We start from the raw sequence: 16,096 nt of genomic DNA, 5'->3' as shown, positions 1-16,096 counted from the left end.
AAGGTCATAGATGACCCAAGTGGTCCAATTCCAGAGTCTATAGCATCAGCATGCTCACTATCCTGCCAGCCAATCATTCAATCCTAATGACAACCGTTTAGAAAGGAGGTGGTGTGAGAGGCTTGGAGGGGTTAGGAGGCTTTCCAAGGTCACACCATTGACGTGTGGTGCACCTCATGACTGTCCTAACCACTCTACCTGAGCTGATTCATTGAATCTCATAATCATCTCCATATGAAAGGTACCAATATGATACCCATCTTATAGATGAGGAAACTGAGGCACAGAAAGGGCTAGGTAATTTGCCTATTAGCACAGCTAATAATGACTGGGTTAGGACTTAAATCTGGGCAGCCTGGCTCCACAGTCTGAGCTCTGAACCACTCTGCCACGCACCATCATGAACCACTAGGAGGTCAGGCTGAAACCATATAAACTGGGGTTGTGGTGGATGTTTTAAATATCAGCCCCCAAACAAATTTAATTTCTATTAAAAATAAATGCAATCAGTTTTAAATGAATTCTTGCCTTTTCTAAGGAGGAAAAACATGTTCATTTTAAAGACTAGTGGCCTTATGGGTGTTACTCTACCTCCACGGGCACTGGAGACATGAAGATCTGAGTTCAAGTCCCAAGACCATTTCTTACTAGTCTTGTGAGCTTCGACATGTACCTTTCCTATGTGAGTGTCAGTTTTCTCACCTATAAAATGGGTAATCACAGTTCCTATCTGCTAACACTGTCATGAGAATTCTATGAATATGCATGTAAAAACTCAGCACACGGCACACAGCACTCAGGGACTGGGACACATTATTCTTAGGGATGGGCAGTGATGGATCCTGGCAGCACCGTCTGCAGTCAGACAGACTGGGTTCAATTTGTCACAGCTCCTTCACTTATGACTGACTTGTGTGACCCTTGAGTAAGTTGCTTAATTCTTCTGTGCCTCTTTATAAAATATCTACATAGGACAATTTGTAGGGTTGTTTTGATAATTACATATGATGACACATGTAAAGTGCTTAAGAGAGTGCCTGATACACTGCATGCCTACTCTCAATATATTTAAGGTATCATTATTAATAAACCACAACTACACTTAATAAAAAAAAGATACAATTGATTGAAATTACAAAGGAAAGGTAATTTTAAGATGATGATTATCAATAGTGACTAGAAAAACATTAAAAAGTGGGGCCCAGAAAAGGTGTTGAAAATATCTCCTTTGAAATGTTGCAGGTGGTTTGAGCTAGAGGCAGAGAGCTCTAAATCATAGATGCCTCCTCACGTTCTATCCCTGGCCTGTATTCCATCTTCCAAACACTCAACATGGGACTCAAGACACATTACAAAAACCCATGGCAACCACTGTTGAGTCTGAGTGTCCAGAGTGTGTCTTGCCAGTTCTTCAAGCTAAGGAGGCAGTGAAGCCCACATCACAGTGCTCTCTTCTTTGTAGGAGACCTGACATTATCCTTCCAGCTGATAAATCATCTTCTGGGCCCCCAAGAGAATAAGCAGTGAAAATAGGATTTCAGTTCTAATTGTTTCTTTTTCTCATTTGTAGCCCCAAATTTCCCATCTTGTGTGATTCTGCTCTCAGACATTATAACATTGACAACTTGGAGATTTCAATGATAAGAAAGCTACTTAGTCACATATTACACAATCCAGTAATCTTCCCTTTCATCCAAGTGCATCATTTTTGGAGTGAGCATCATAACACCACAGTCTCTGGTCACAGGGATGTAACTTCCAGCAGCAGGAAGGAAACATTTTCTGGTTCTAATATTTCATTTTGTTTTCTTTTCTATTCAGTGCTCAGGATAAGATTTCTAATATCACCAAAATCAACTTCTTCTTTTTTTTTTTTTTTTAAGAAAAGAAATTATTCTCATTAGGACGTGTTAAGGGGGAGGTGGAAAGCAACATCAAAGTTTTCCCAAATGGGAGTTTGATGTGAAACCACAGTGGAAACTTTGTGAACAACTGAAGAAAACTGTTGTTTTTTATCACCCGTCATGCTTGGTGTTAGCCACTCAAACACTGCCAGTCAGCAAAGTGTGAACAGAAAATCTTTTGAGAAAGGAACTTGTTTGTGATACCCAGAGGGAATGCTTTAATTGACTTAATTTTCATTTTTCAGCTCTTGTCTGAGTCCACAACTGAGCGGTTAGCTATGTTTCAGAGGCCCAGCCCAGGGATTGCAGGAGCGTGGTCTGAACTCAAACACCTCCAGGGGCCATTGGAGCCATCCCAGTGAGTGAAGGAGGCTGGCTAGGAGTGAGCACAAGGACACACTTGGATTCTGGGTAGGGGCAGATGCTGACCATCACTGTACAAGAACTAAAGGCTCCATGTTGCCAGATTTCCTGGCAAAAGAAAAAATCTGGAGTTTTATGAAAAATCCCCTGATCTTTAAGTTTTGTCAACCAGTACAAAACTTGTTTAAACACATGAAGGCCAGATAAACTATGCCTGGAGATTAGATAGAGGCCTTTAGCTTTAAATTTGTGACCTCTGGTAAAATAGAGATAATATGGGTTTTAGAATCAACCAGATTCCAGCTTTACTATTGACTAGTTGTACGACCTGGTGACTTATTAATTCTGCCCAAGCCTCAGTTTCCTTACCTGGTTAATAAAGTCTGCATTGCAGGGTAGTTGTGAGGATTAGAAGGAAAATATGTAAAATGACGAATACATAGCTGGTATCAACAATTAGAGATGGCTACTTTATTTTGTTATCACCTAAATGTTCATATTGTCTGACCCATTTTCATAAAATTCTAGCATTTTGGAGCAATAGGAAATTGAAAATCTCAGGTATAGGTGAAGCTGCTATTTTGGACTCTATCCTCCTGGCTCCATACACAAAAGGATGCTGCCTCACTATTTACCCAAGCATGAAAGAAACTTGTTCCACAGAACTCCTCCATGAGCCCTCTAGCCAACAAAGAATTGCTGAAAAAAGTTCATAGCCCACTTATTTGGGAGTGGGCAAGGCCACCATTGTGGACCCATATTTCTCCTCTGTACTGCCAGTAGGGATGTTGGATCAGATGGTATCCAGACCCTACATCTGGGTAGATGGGGAGTGGGGAGAGAACATGGGGAATAGTGGAGGGATGGAGGAATGATTGATTTTTAGTTCCACCCCATATAAAAGTAGCCAAGGCACGCTTGAAATGGTCTATCCACCACACATTGAAGGAAAGGAAAAGGTTTAATTTAGGACCTTGTTTTGAGCCCACTTTCTCAAGTTCACATGACCATCTAAGGCTCCAGGCCTCTGGCTCTGAGATGGGCTGCATTCTACTAGACTCTGAGGTCTTTGAGGACACAAAAGATGTCTTTTTCATAGTACTCAGTACGTGCTAGGGTTAATTTCAATGTCTGTGCCACCTTTTTACAGGGCTATTATGAGAAGTAAATGAAATAACTTAAGTAGATGGGCTTTGTGAATGTAAAGTATTATATGGATACATTATTATTATAAACAATAATAATCTTGCATTAACATCCACTGACAATTAATGTGTTAGATATAACCACACTAATTATTACTAACAATTATTATTACCAACAATCCACCAAAGCATATGATTCATCATAACATGCTTTCATATGGAATTGATCCAAGGGTAATTCATCCTGAGAATTACTTAGAGCTTCCTATGGAGGAATTCAATAACTACGTATTAAGATTAAATGGAAAACTGGAATTAAAGGTGATTGGCAACATCCTAGCAGTGTGGGCAATCATTTGGCTTTTTCCAATGAGAACAATTACTCTGCCATCTACAAGATCTCTGCCAAGGGCCACAGTATCAGGAGTGTAGCTCTGCTTCATGGAGAGCATCCAGGTGCCCAGGGAACTGAATAAAAGGCTCCAGTTCATAAGGGCTCTTGCCTTGTGAATCCCTGAGAAGTGTTAATTTATTCCATTTGCATATGAAGTTTAGTGCCTGGGAGTTAGTGAATATCAGCACTCACTAGAAGCCAGGGGGAAATATTTCCACCCTTCACTGGAAGACAAAATGTGTTTTAAATTATCAGCACACTGAACTGTACCACATACTGTCACCATTAAATGGCCAGGAGCAGGTACAGGGGGATTTAAAAAATGGGTATGAATTAAATTAGGGAAATGAAATGATAGGTCTGAAACTCTCCACTGGGAATGTATTTCCAAGCTACAAGTTTTCCTTTCCTTCCTTTTGACAGTTACAATCATGGTCATTAAAGATTTACTAGAAGGTTTACCATCTCATCTTTATACTCTGAGAGGAAACAAAAAGCATCCTCTCCATCTCCTCAGCCCTTAAACATACACTTCAAACCCTGCTGGTCTGCAAAGAGCAACAATCTGTTCTACATTTCAGAACAATTGATTCCCAGTATTTCAGAGACACAGATTTATCCTCATCAACTCTTTTTTTGAAGTACAGTTGATTTACAATATTAGATTAGTTTCAGTGTTACAGCAAAGAGATTGAGTATTTTGATAGGTTACACTCCATTTAAAGTTACTAAAAAATAATAATTATAATTCCCTGTGCTGTACATATATCCTTAATGGATAAAAAAGATGTGGTATATATATATACAAAGAAATACTACTCTACCATAAAAAAGAATGAAATTCTGCCATTTACAATAACGGGGATGGACGTAGTGAGAATTATGCTTAGTGAAATAAGTCAGAGAAAGACAAATACTGTATGTTATCACTTACATGTGGAATCTAAAAAGTAAAACAAAGGAATGTATATAGCAAGACAAAAACAGACTCACAGATACAGAGAACAAGCTAGTGGTTACCAGTGGGGAGATGGAAGGGGGGAGGGGAAACATCGGGGAAGGGGAATAAGAGACACAAACTACTATGTATTCTTACTGACTCTTAATACCATTAACAGCACAGAAGGTCAGATTGTAGGTCCTTTTGAGTCTAACTATCAGGCTTACATTTTTATGATACACTTTAGGAATCAAATGTTCTCTTCCACTGCAAACATGCTACAGCCAATTTAAAAAGCAAGCAGTTCCCCTGCATATGAGCTGGGCATCAGAAGGTAGTTATAATTATTGCAGTAGTAACCTGAGCTGTAAACTAGGGCATAACAGGGTCTTTTCCCAGTTGGAATGCTATTACAAAAAGCACAGGGGGACCTTCAAGATGGCAGAAGTAAGACGTGGAGATCACCTTCCCCTCCAAAGATACATCACAAATACATCTACATGTGGAACAACTCCTACAGAACACATACTGAATGCTGGCAGAAGACCTCAGACTTCCCAAAAGGGCTGTGCTGGAACTTCTCTGCTGGACTCCTGGACTTCCACAAAGATTGCTTTGGCAGGGACCTTCAAGATGGTGGAGGAGTAAGATGTGGAAATCACCTTCTTTCCCACAAATACATCAAAAATACATCTACAGGTGGAACAGCTCCTACAGAACACATACTGAATGCTACCAGAAGGCCTCAGACTTCCCAAAAGAGGCTTGGTGATCCAGCCGGGTGTCAGGCCTGAGCCTCTGAAATGGGAGAGTCGAGTTCAGGACATTGGTCGATGAGAGACCCCTGGCCCCACGTAATATCAAAAAGCGAAAGCTCTCACAGAGATCTCCATCTCAACACTAAGACCTAGCTCCACTCAACAACCAGCAAGTACAGTGCTGGACACCCTTTGCCAACAACTACCAAGACAGGAACACAAGCCCACCCATTAGCAGAGAGGCTGCCAAAAATCATAATAAGTTCAAAGACAACCCAAAACACACCACCAAATGCAGTCCTGCCCACCAGAAAGACAAGATCCAGTTTCAACCACCAGAACACAGGCACCAGTCCCCTCCACCAGGAAGCCTACAAACACACTAAATCAACCTTAGCCACTCGGGGCAGACACCAAAACCAATGGGAACTATGAACCTGCAGCCTGCGAAAAGCAGACCCCAAACACAGTAAGTTAAGCAAAATGAGGAGACAGAGAAATACAGAGCAGATGAAGGAGTAAGGTAAAAACACACCAGAACAAACAAATGAAGAGGAAATTCAGAGCAATGATAGTAAAGATGATCAAAAATCTTGGAAACAGAATGGAGAAAATACAAGATATGTTTAACAAGGACCTAGAAGAACTAAAGAGCAAACAAGCAATGATGAACAACACAATATATGAAATTAAAAATTCCCTAAAAGGAGTCAATAGCAGAATAACTGAGGCAGAAGAACGGATAAGTGACCTGGAAGATAAAATAGTAGAAATAACTACCACAGAGCAGAATAAAGAAAAAAGAATGAAAAGAATTGAGGACAGTCTCAGGGACCTCTGGGACAACATTAAACATACCAACTTTCGAATTATAAGGGTCCCAGAATAAGAAGAGAAACAAAAAGGGACTGAGAAAATATTTGAAGAGATTATAGTTGAAAACTTCCCTAACATGAGAAAGGAAATCGCCGCCCAAGTCCAGGAAGTACAGAGAGTCCCATACAGGAAAAATCCAAAGAAACACGCCAAGACACATATTATAAAACTATCAAAAATTAAATACAAAGGAAAAATATTAAAAGCAGCAAGGGAAATGTAACAAATAACATACAAGGGAATCCCTCTAAGGTTAACAGCTGATCTTTCAGCACAAACTCTGCAAGCCAGAAGGGAGTGGCAGGACATATTTAAAGTGATGAAAAGGAAAAACCTACAACCAAGATTACTCTACCCAGCAAGGATCTCATTCAGAATCGATGGAGAAATTAAAACCTTTACAGACAAGCAAAAGTTAAGAGAATTCAGCACCACCAAACCAGCTCTACAACAAATGCTAAAGGAACTTCTCTAAGCAGGAAACTCAAGAGAAGGAAAGACATACAATAACAAACCCAAAGCAATTAAGAAAATGGTACTAGGAACATACATATCAATAACTACCTTAAATGTAAAGGGATTAAATGCTCCCACCAAAAGACATAGCCTGGTTGAATGGATACAAAAACAAGACTGGTATATACGCCATCTACAAGAGACTCACTTCAAACCTAGGGACACATACAGAGTGAAAGTGAGGGGATGGAAAAAGATATTCCATGCAAATGGAAATCAAAAGAAAGCTGGAGTAGCAATTCTCATATCAGACAAAATAAACTTTAAAATAAAGACTATTACAACAGACAAAGAAGGACACTACATAATGATCAAGGGATCAATCCAAGAAGAAGATATAATAATTGTAAATATTTATGCACCCAACATAGGAGCACCTCAATACATAAGACAAATGCTAACAACCATAAAAGGGGAAATTGACAGTAACACAATAAGAGTAGGGGAGTTTAACACCTCACTTTCACCAATGGACAGATCATCCAAAATGAAAATAAACAAGGAAACACAAGCCTTAAATGATACATTAAACAAGATGGACTTAATTGATATTTATAGGACATTGCATCCAAAAACAACAGAATATACTTTTTTCACAAATGCTCATGGAACATTCTCCAGGATAGATCATATCTTGGGTCACAAATCAAGCCATGGTAAATTTAAGAAAATTGAAATCATATCAAGTATCTCTTCTGACCACAACGTTATCAGACTAGATATCAATTATGGGAAAAAATCTGTAAAAAATACAAACACATGGAGGCTAAACAATCCACTACTAAATAACAAAGAGATCACTGAAGAAATCAAAGAGGAAATAAAAAAATACCTAGAAACAAATGACAATGAAAACACTATGACCCAAAACCTATGGGATGAAGCAAAGCAGTTCTAAGAGGGAAGTTTATAGCAATACATTCCTACCTCAAGAAACAGCAAACATCTCAAATAAACAACCTAACTTTAAACCTAAAACAATTAGAGAAAAAAGAACAAAAAAACACCTCAACGTTAGCAGAAGCAAAGAAATCATAAAGATCAGATCAGAAATAAATGAAAAAGCAATTAAGGAAATGATAACAAAGATCAATAAAACTAAAACCTGGTTCTTTGAGTTGATAAGCAAAATTGATAAAACATTAGCTCGATCCATCAAGAAAAAAAGGGAGAGGACTCAAATCAACAGAAGTAGAAACGAAAAAGGAGAAGTAACAACTGACACTGCAGAAATACAAAGGATCATGAGAGATTACTACAAGCAACTATATGCCAATAAAATGGACAACCTGGAAGAAATGCACAAATTCTTAGAAAAGCACAACCTTCCAAAACTGCACCAGGAAGAAATAGAAAATATAAACAGACAAATCACAAGCAATGAAATTGAAACTGTGATTAAAATCTTCCAACAAACAAAAGTCCAGGACCAGATGGCTTCACAGGCGAATTCTATCAAACATTTAGAGAAGAGCTAACACCTATCTTTCTCAAACTCTTCCAAAATATAGCAGAGGGAGGAACACCCCCAAACTCATTCTACGAGGCCACCATCACCCTGATACCAAAACCAGACCAAAATGTCACAAGAAAAGCAAACTATAGGCCTATATCACTGATGAACATAGATGCAAAAATCCTCAACTAAATACTAGCAAACAGAATCCAACAGCATTTTAAAGGGATCATACACCAGTATTAAATGGGGTTTATCCCAGGAATGCAAGGATTCTTCAATATATGCAAACCAATCAATGTGATACACCATATTAACAACCTGAAGGATAAAAACCATATGATCACCTCAATAGATGCAGAAAAAGATTTGACAAAATTCAACACCCATTTATGATAAAAACCCTGCAGAAAGTATGCATAGAGGGAACTTACCTCAACAGAATAAAGGTCAGATATGACAACCCCACAGTCAGCATCATTCTCAATGGTGAAAAACTGAAACCATTTCCACTAAGATCAGGAACAAGACAAGCTTGCCCACTCTCACCACTATTATTCAACATAGTTTTGGAAGTGTTAGCCACAGCAATCAGAGAAGACAAAGAAATAAAAGGAATCCAAATCAGAAAAGAAGAAGTAAAGCTGTCACTATTTGCAGATGACATGATACTATACATAGAGAATCCTAAAGATGCTACCAGAAAACTCCTAGAGCTAATCAATGAATTTGGTAAAGTAGCAGGATACAAAATTAATGCACAGAAATCTCTTGCATTTCTATACACTAATGACGAAAAATCTGAAAGTGAAATTAAGGGAACACTCCCATTTACCATTGCGACAAAAAGAATAAAATACCTAGGAACAAACCTACCTAAGGAGACAAAAGACCTGTACGCAGAAAACTATAAGACACTGATGAAAGAAATTAAAGATGATACAAACAGATGGAGAGATATATCATGTTCGTGCATTAGAAGAATCAACAATGTGCAAATGACTATAGTATCCAAAGCAATCTACAGATTCAATGCAATCCCTATCATACTACCAATGGCATTTTCCACAGAACTAGAACAAAAAATTTCACAATTCGTATGGAAACACAAAAGACCTCAAATAGCCAAAGCAATCTTGAGAAAGAAAAACAAAGCTGGAGGAATCAGGCTCCCTGACTTCAGACTATACTACAAAGCTACAGAAATCAAGACAGTATGGTACTGGCACAAAAACAGAAATATAGATCAATGGAACAGGATAGAAAGCCCAGAGATAAACCCATGCACATATGGTCACCTTATCTTTGATGAAGGAGGGAGGAATATACAATGGAGAAAATAACAGCCTCTTCAATAAGTGGTGCTGGGAAAACTGGACAGGTACATGTAAAAGAAAGAAATTAGAACACTCCCTAACACCATACACAAAAGTAAACTCAAAATGGATTAAAGACCTATGTGTAAGGCCAGACACTATCAAACTCTTAGAGGAAACCATAGGCAGAACACTCTATGACATAAATCACAGCAAGATCCTTTTTGACCCAGCTCCTAGAGAAATGGAAATAAGAACACAAATAAACAAATGGGACCTAATGAAACTTAAGAGCTTTTGCACAGCAAAGGAAACCATAAACAAGACGAAAAGACAACCCTCAGAATGGGAGAAAATATTTGTAAATGAAGCAACTGACAGAGGATTAATCGCCAAAATATGCAAGCAGCTCATGAAGCTCAATATCAAAAAAGCAAAGAACCCAATCCGAAAATGGGCAGAAGACCTAAAGAGACATTTCTCCAAAGAAGATATACAGATTGCCAACAAACACATGAAAGGATGCTCAGTATCACTAATCATTAGAGAAATGCAAATCAAAACTACAATAAGGTATCACTTCACACCAGTCAGATTGGCCATCATGAAAAAATCTACAAACAATAAATGCTGGAGAAGGTATGGAGAAAAGGGGACCCTCTTTAACTGTTGGTGGGAATGTAAATTGATACAGCACCTATGGAGAACAGTATGGTGGTTCTTTAAAAAACTAAAAATAGAACTAACATATGACCCAGTAATCCCACTATTGGGCATATACCCTGAGAAAACCATAATTCAAAAATTGTCATGTACCACAATGTTCATTGCAGCTGTATTTACAATAGCCAGGACATGGAAGCAACCTAAGTGTCCATCGACAGACAAATGGATAAAGAAGAGGTGGCACATATATACAATGGAATAGTACTTGGCCATAAAAGAAAATGAAATTGAGTTATTTGCAGTGAGGTGGATGGACCCAGAGACTGTCATACAGAGTGAAGTTAATCAGAGAGAGTAAACCAAATACCGTATGCTAACACAAGTATATGGAATCTAAAAAAAAAAAAAGTTTCTGAAGAACCTAGGGCCAGGACAGGAATAAAAACTCCAACGTAGAGAATGGACTTGAGGACATGGGGAGGGGGAAGTGTAAGCTGGGATGAAGTGAGAGAGTAGCATTGACATATATACACTACCAAATGTAAAATAGCTAGCTAGTGGGAAGTAACTGCATAGCACAGGGAGATTAGCTCAATGCTTTGTGACCACTTAGAGGGGTGGGATAGAGAAGGTGGGAGGGAGACGCAAGAGGGAGGGGATATGGGGACATAGGTATACATATAGCTGATTCACTTTGTTATACAGCAGAAACTAACACACCATTGTAAAGCTATTATATGCCAATAAAGATGTTAAAAAAAAAGATGAAACAGATAAAAACAAACAAAAAAACAAACAACAAGAACAACAACAAAAACAAAATGTACAGGGCAGAAATCACAAGTAATAACAAGGAAATATCAATCTCTAGGTATGTCTTCCCCAAAAGAGGTTCAGCTGTAAAAACAACAGCCTATGGTAGTAACGTGTTAACAAACTCCCTTTCCTCTTTTCCCCACCCAGCCAAATTCTCTACCACCCAAGGAGACTCCGAAATCACACCAGCTACTTATTTACCCTCTAATTAATTAAAATTAAATAATTAACATTTTCCATTCCTCAGTTATACAGTCCACCTTTCAACTACTCAGGGGCCACCTGTGGCCGGCGACTACCTACTGGCCAGCACAGGCAGAGAACATGCCCATCACTGTAGGGAGTTCTAGTGGACAGTGCTGATCTCCAGAGAGGCTCTTTTGCCAAACTTCAAAACTCTGAAAAAGAAGCTCACCTTGTTTTTCTTTCTCTCATCCTTACACCCTCAACAATCTCTTTATTATGCAAATCAGTTTAGCCTCTCAGGTTTTTCTTTTTTCTTCACTTAGTCATTTACCAGATTTCACATAACAAAGACACTCAGGAACTGACACAGCTGGCATGAATCCTCTTCTGCATTGCTTTCTCTGAATTCTGTAATTCTGCACATAGAAATCTCTCTGTAATTCCAAACATGTTCTAAGGGACAGATACAGGAAAATGTGCATCAGTCATGTCCCAGGGCAATGGCCATGCATGCCAGCTTTCACTAAACATAGAAGGTAGTAGGTGTGTGGTTTAAATAGACTGTCAGGTGCTTCTCACTTTGAGCACAGGACCACGCACTGAACTTGCACCAAAAAGTAGGTGTTAGCACTAAATAAATATGCACTACTTCATGACTGAGTGCCTGATTCTCCCAGTTACTGTGAGTTGTCAGAAGGTCTATGTGCTAGTCAGTTACCTCTGTGCTTTCAAGTGTTTTCTGGACTCTTCCCTGGAACCTTGTCAACTGGCTTCCACCAGGGGTGTGGTCACTGGAAGGCATGGATGGGAGACCTGGGATGACATCCCTTCCTCATCTCCCTTTCAGGTAACATTTTCAGCATTACCTGCATCTCCTCTACCTTGCTGGCTGCCATTAGGTAGGCCCTCCTTCCACAGATCCAGCTTCTGCTCAATGGTCCACCTGGTACTAACACCTCCTTTTGTCCCCCTCTCCCAGTGGTGTGCTGGTAAATGTGTAGCAACCGGTTCTCTTGGTGGGGAGAAAGTTCTGATTTGAAATGTTTGCCAATGTCTGTGGTGTAAATACTTATACCCAGGCTAGCAAAATTCCTGAAGATTTAACAATTGTCTCTCTCAAGCCTCTACAAGATAGCTTCAGTACATCACTGTTCTACCCTAAGTAGCAGCTTCCCGTTGTTAATCTCTGGGTTTCCTCACAGTTCCTACTTAGTTTCTCAAGATTCCCAACTCCTTTGTTATTTGTTATTGAATTAAATCTTTTCTATTAGCTACCTGGTGTGGGCTCTGTTTTCTCAACTATATCCTAAATGTATATTCTTAAGATTAAAATTTATTAGAGAAGTGCTTCTCAAAGTTCCAAAGTATAAATCAGTCATATCACTAAGCATGCTGGAAGTTCAGCTGACACTACTTTTAAAGAGTAAGACTTTCTAGATGAAGGAAGCAGTGAATCAGTTTACAATGTGGCACAAGCTTCTTATCTCATTGTGCACTGGTAACAAAATGTTTGCAGGCTGGTAGCTGTGGGTAAACACACTTTAAGTGACTCTGTAGAAAAGCACTTTGGAAAAGCAATTTGGCAAATGTATCAAAAGCCCCCAATGTGTCCTATCCTTTGTTCCACTAGTTCCACTTTGACAGACTATCTCCTAGGAGCTCATCCAAAAAGAAGGGAAAAGCCTTATGCTAAAAGATGTTTACTGCAGCATTATTTAAAATAGGGTAGTTTTGAAAGCAACTTCAAAGTGAAAAAAATAGGAAAATGATTAAATAAATCTACTTGATGGGATATTATGCAGTCTTAAAAATTATAATTGTGAATATTATAATAATATGGACAAAAACATATACTACTAAGTAATAAAATCAGGAAAGAAAATTTTATGTGCATGATAAGTATCATGTAAGAATATGAATGCCAGAAGGAAAACACTAAAAAGAAATATATACAAATAATAAATAAATTATGTAAGGGGGGGGGTCTCAGGAGATGAAGTCTTTTCCTCTAATTATCCAAGAGAGTCCTAATATCCTAATGTAGATATTCCATTTAGTTTTGTTAAACAAAAAATAAAAGACAGTAAAGCCCACCAACAAAGTCATGGAGAATATTTAGACGGGATAAAAAAGACGTTACACATTAAGATGCCTGTGGGGCTTCCCTGGTGGTGCAGTGGTTGAGAATCTGCCTGCTAATGCAGGGGACACAGGTTCGAGCCCTGGTCTGGGAAGATCCCACATGCCACGGAGCAACTAGGCCCGTGAGCCACAACTACTGAGCCTGCGCGTCTGGAGCCTGTGCTCCGCAACAAGAGAGGCCACGATAGTGAGAGGCCCGCGCACTGCGATGAAGAGTGGCCCCCGCTTGCCGCAACTAGAGAAAGCCCTCGCACAGAAACTAAGACCCAACACAGCCAAAGATAAATAAATTAATTAATTAATTAATTAATTTTAAAAAAAAAGAAAAGAAAAATACTCAGGCTTGGGTCCCATCCCAAGCTTTAAAAAAAAAAAAAAAAAAAAAAAAGATGCCTGTGAATGCTGTTTTATATGTATAATATAAGACCTGGATGAGCTGGAAGTTAAATGAAGATCCCCTATCTGCCATCTGTCATTCATCCCCTCATGTGTGTTATGTTGCCTTCTCACCTGAATTTCATCAGCTTACCAAATTCTATCAAACCATCCTTTCAGAGAAGTGGCTTTTATTGCATACGTACAGGTAAGTAAACATGCTACCTGTGAGGTTTTCTGAGCCTTCTTCCTGCTGTGGAGTGAAGACCTTGGCCCCTAGAGGAGCACCTGTCAGCTCCTTGCAAGCAGATGGAAGAAGGACTGAAGTCTGTCCTCAGGGATCCAAACAAGGTATTTGTCTACACTTGATCTACTCAGTATGGATTCAAACCCCTCACCCAAATTCCACTGGGCATCTGGTTCCCTTAGAGACAATAACAACTGCTTCCTTGGCTGCACCCCCTGTTCCTCCCTCTCCTGCCTTCCACCTGAGACCAGATCTTTAAAAACATTGCAAACAGACCAGGTACCAAGAACAAAAATTAAAAAGAAAACAACAACAACACAACAACACAAAAAACCCAAAACTTAAAAACAGTCCTCATCCAATTTGTTTCAACTTTTAAATAAACAAACAAAACCCAACTGCAGAATTCAACATGCAATTTTGCCACACAAACCACCAAAGACCACACCAATGGCCACCATAAGTATAAAATAGCAATAAAGAGCTCAGGCCCTGGAGCTTGACTGGTAAATATTAGATTTTCCACTTACTTAATCTTTCTGTTTCCTCACCTGTCTGTTTCCTCATAGGATTGTTGTATGGACAAAATTAGTTATTTTACATAAAGCACTTAGAACAGCACCTGACACTTGATAAGCACCCAATAAAGTTTAGCTAATATTAAGTTTTCACTCCGAAAAATAAATGTGTGATGTGGCCCCTGTAAGGCAGTCCCTGTTGCCCATCCCCAGGGGCTACTATGTCTAAAATGAGCACACAAATTAAGGGTAAATGTCAAAATATCCACAGTATTAAAACATCACGATATGGATGTCGATTTACATCGACAAATGAATGGATAAAGATGTGGTACATATATACAATGGAATATTACTCAGCCATTAAAAAGAATTAATTCATGCCATTTGCAGCAATATGGATGGACCTGGAGATTATTATACTAAGTGAAGTAAGTCAGACAGAGAAAGAGAAATATCACGTGATATCACTCATATGTGGAATCAAAAAAAATTATATAAATGAACTTATTTACAAACAGAAACAGACTCACAGATTTAGAGAATAAACTTATGATTACCACGGGAGAAGGGTATGGGGGCAGGATAGACTGGTAGTTTGAGATTGATATGTACACACTGCTATATTTGAAACAGATAACCAACAAGGACCTACTGTATAGCACAGGGACCTCTGGTCAATATTCTGTAATAACATAAATGGGAAAAGAATTTGGAAAAGAATAGATACATGTATATGTATAACTGAATCACTTTGCTGTACACCTGAAACTATCACATTGTTAATCAATTATACTCCAATATAAAATAAAAATTTTTTAAATAAATAAAAATCATGATATAAACAGAAATGTGATCATATTCATTTCTAGAATTTTCCATCTCACCGAAATAAACCACCTGAAGACAGGAAATGCCAAAACATTTTCAAATCACTTCTCCCGCCATGCTTCTGTCCATTTCACTGGACATGCCTACCTCGAACCACTGCCCGTGGGACTGCATCTTGAGGATGACACAGGGGTCTGGTTTGGAAAGAGCATCTCTGTCGGAAATGCCTTTGCATGCCACACGCAGCTCAACTTTGGTCAGGCAGGGGCTGTTAAAGATTCCCAGTGTATTGGCAGCTGACTCATAAATGTTGCTCATCTTCTTCATTCTGTTTTAGGCAAGAAAAAGAGGAAAAAATACATGCCAATCACCACAGTATTTGTCAAAGGAGAAAGCCTCCCAGTCACCCTTCAGGAAAATGTTCAACACACACTATCGAGTACTGAATATATTAATTATCTAGCTTTCCACAGCAGGGTCAGAGTTCCAGTGAAACAAACAAACAAACAAACAAAACCAAAAGAAAAAACAACCAAAATACCCAATAGGTGCTAATGCACTTGGCTAAGAACACTATTTTCTTATATGATTTGCATAGTAAAATTTTTAGTCTGTGAAATAATATTAACGAATTAGTGCAACAGACT

At 38.8% G+C, this 16,096-nt stretch overlaps 1 protein-coding gene across 1 annotated transcript in view; it reads right to left on the bottom strand.

Moving 5' to 3' along the window:
• CPNE4 (copine 4) overlaps positions 1-15,776 on the bottom strand; it is a 462,901-nt gene extending 447,125 nt beyond the window's left edge. Inside the window, exon 1 of the mRNA XM_059921929.1 lies at positions 15,597-15,776. Coding sequence (XP_059777912.1) covers positions 15,597-15,776 — 180 coding nt within the window. The remainder of the gene's footprint in view (positions 1-15,596) is intronic.
• Between the last annotated feature and the right edge of the window lie 320 nt (positions 15,777-16,096).

Source organism: Balaenoptera ricei, chromosome 4 (genome assembly GCF_028023285.1).
Source record: "Balaenoptera ricei isolate mBalRic1 chromosome 4, mBalRic1.hap2, whole genome shotgun sequence".
NCBI classification, from domain to species: Eukaryota; Metazoa; Chordata; class Mammalia; order Artiodactyla; family Balaenopteridae; genus Balaenoptera; species Balaenoptera ricei.
The sequence above is the reverse complement of the archived record's forward strand: the minus strand, read 5'-3'. Positions and strand labels throughout refer to the sequence as shown.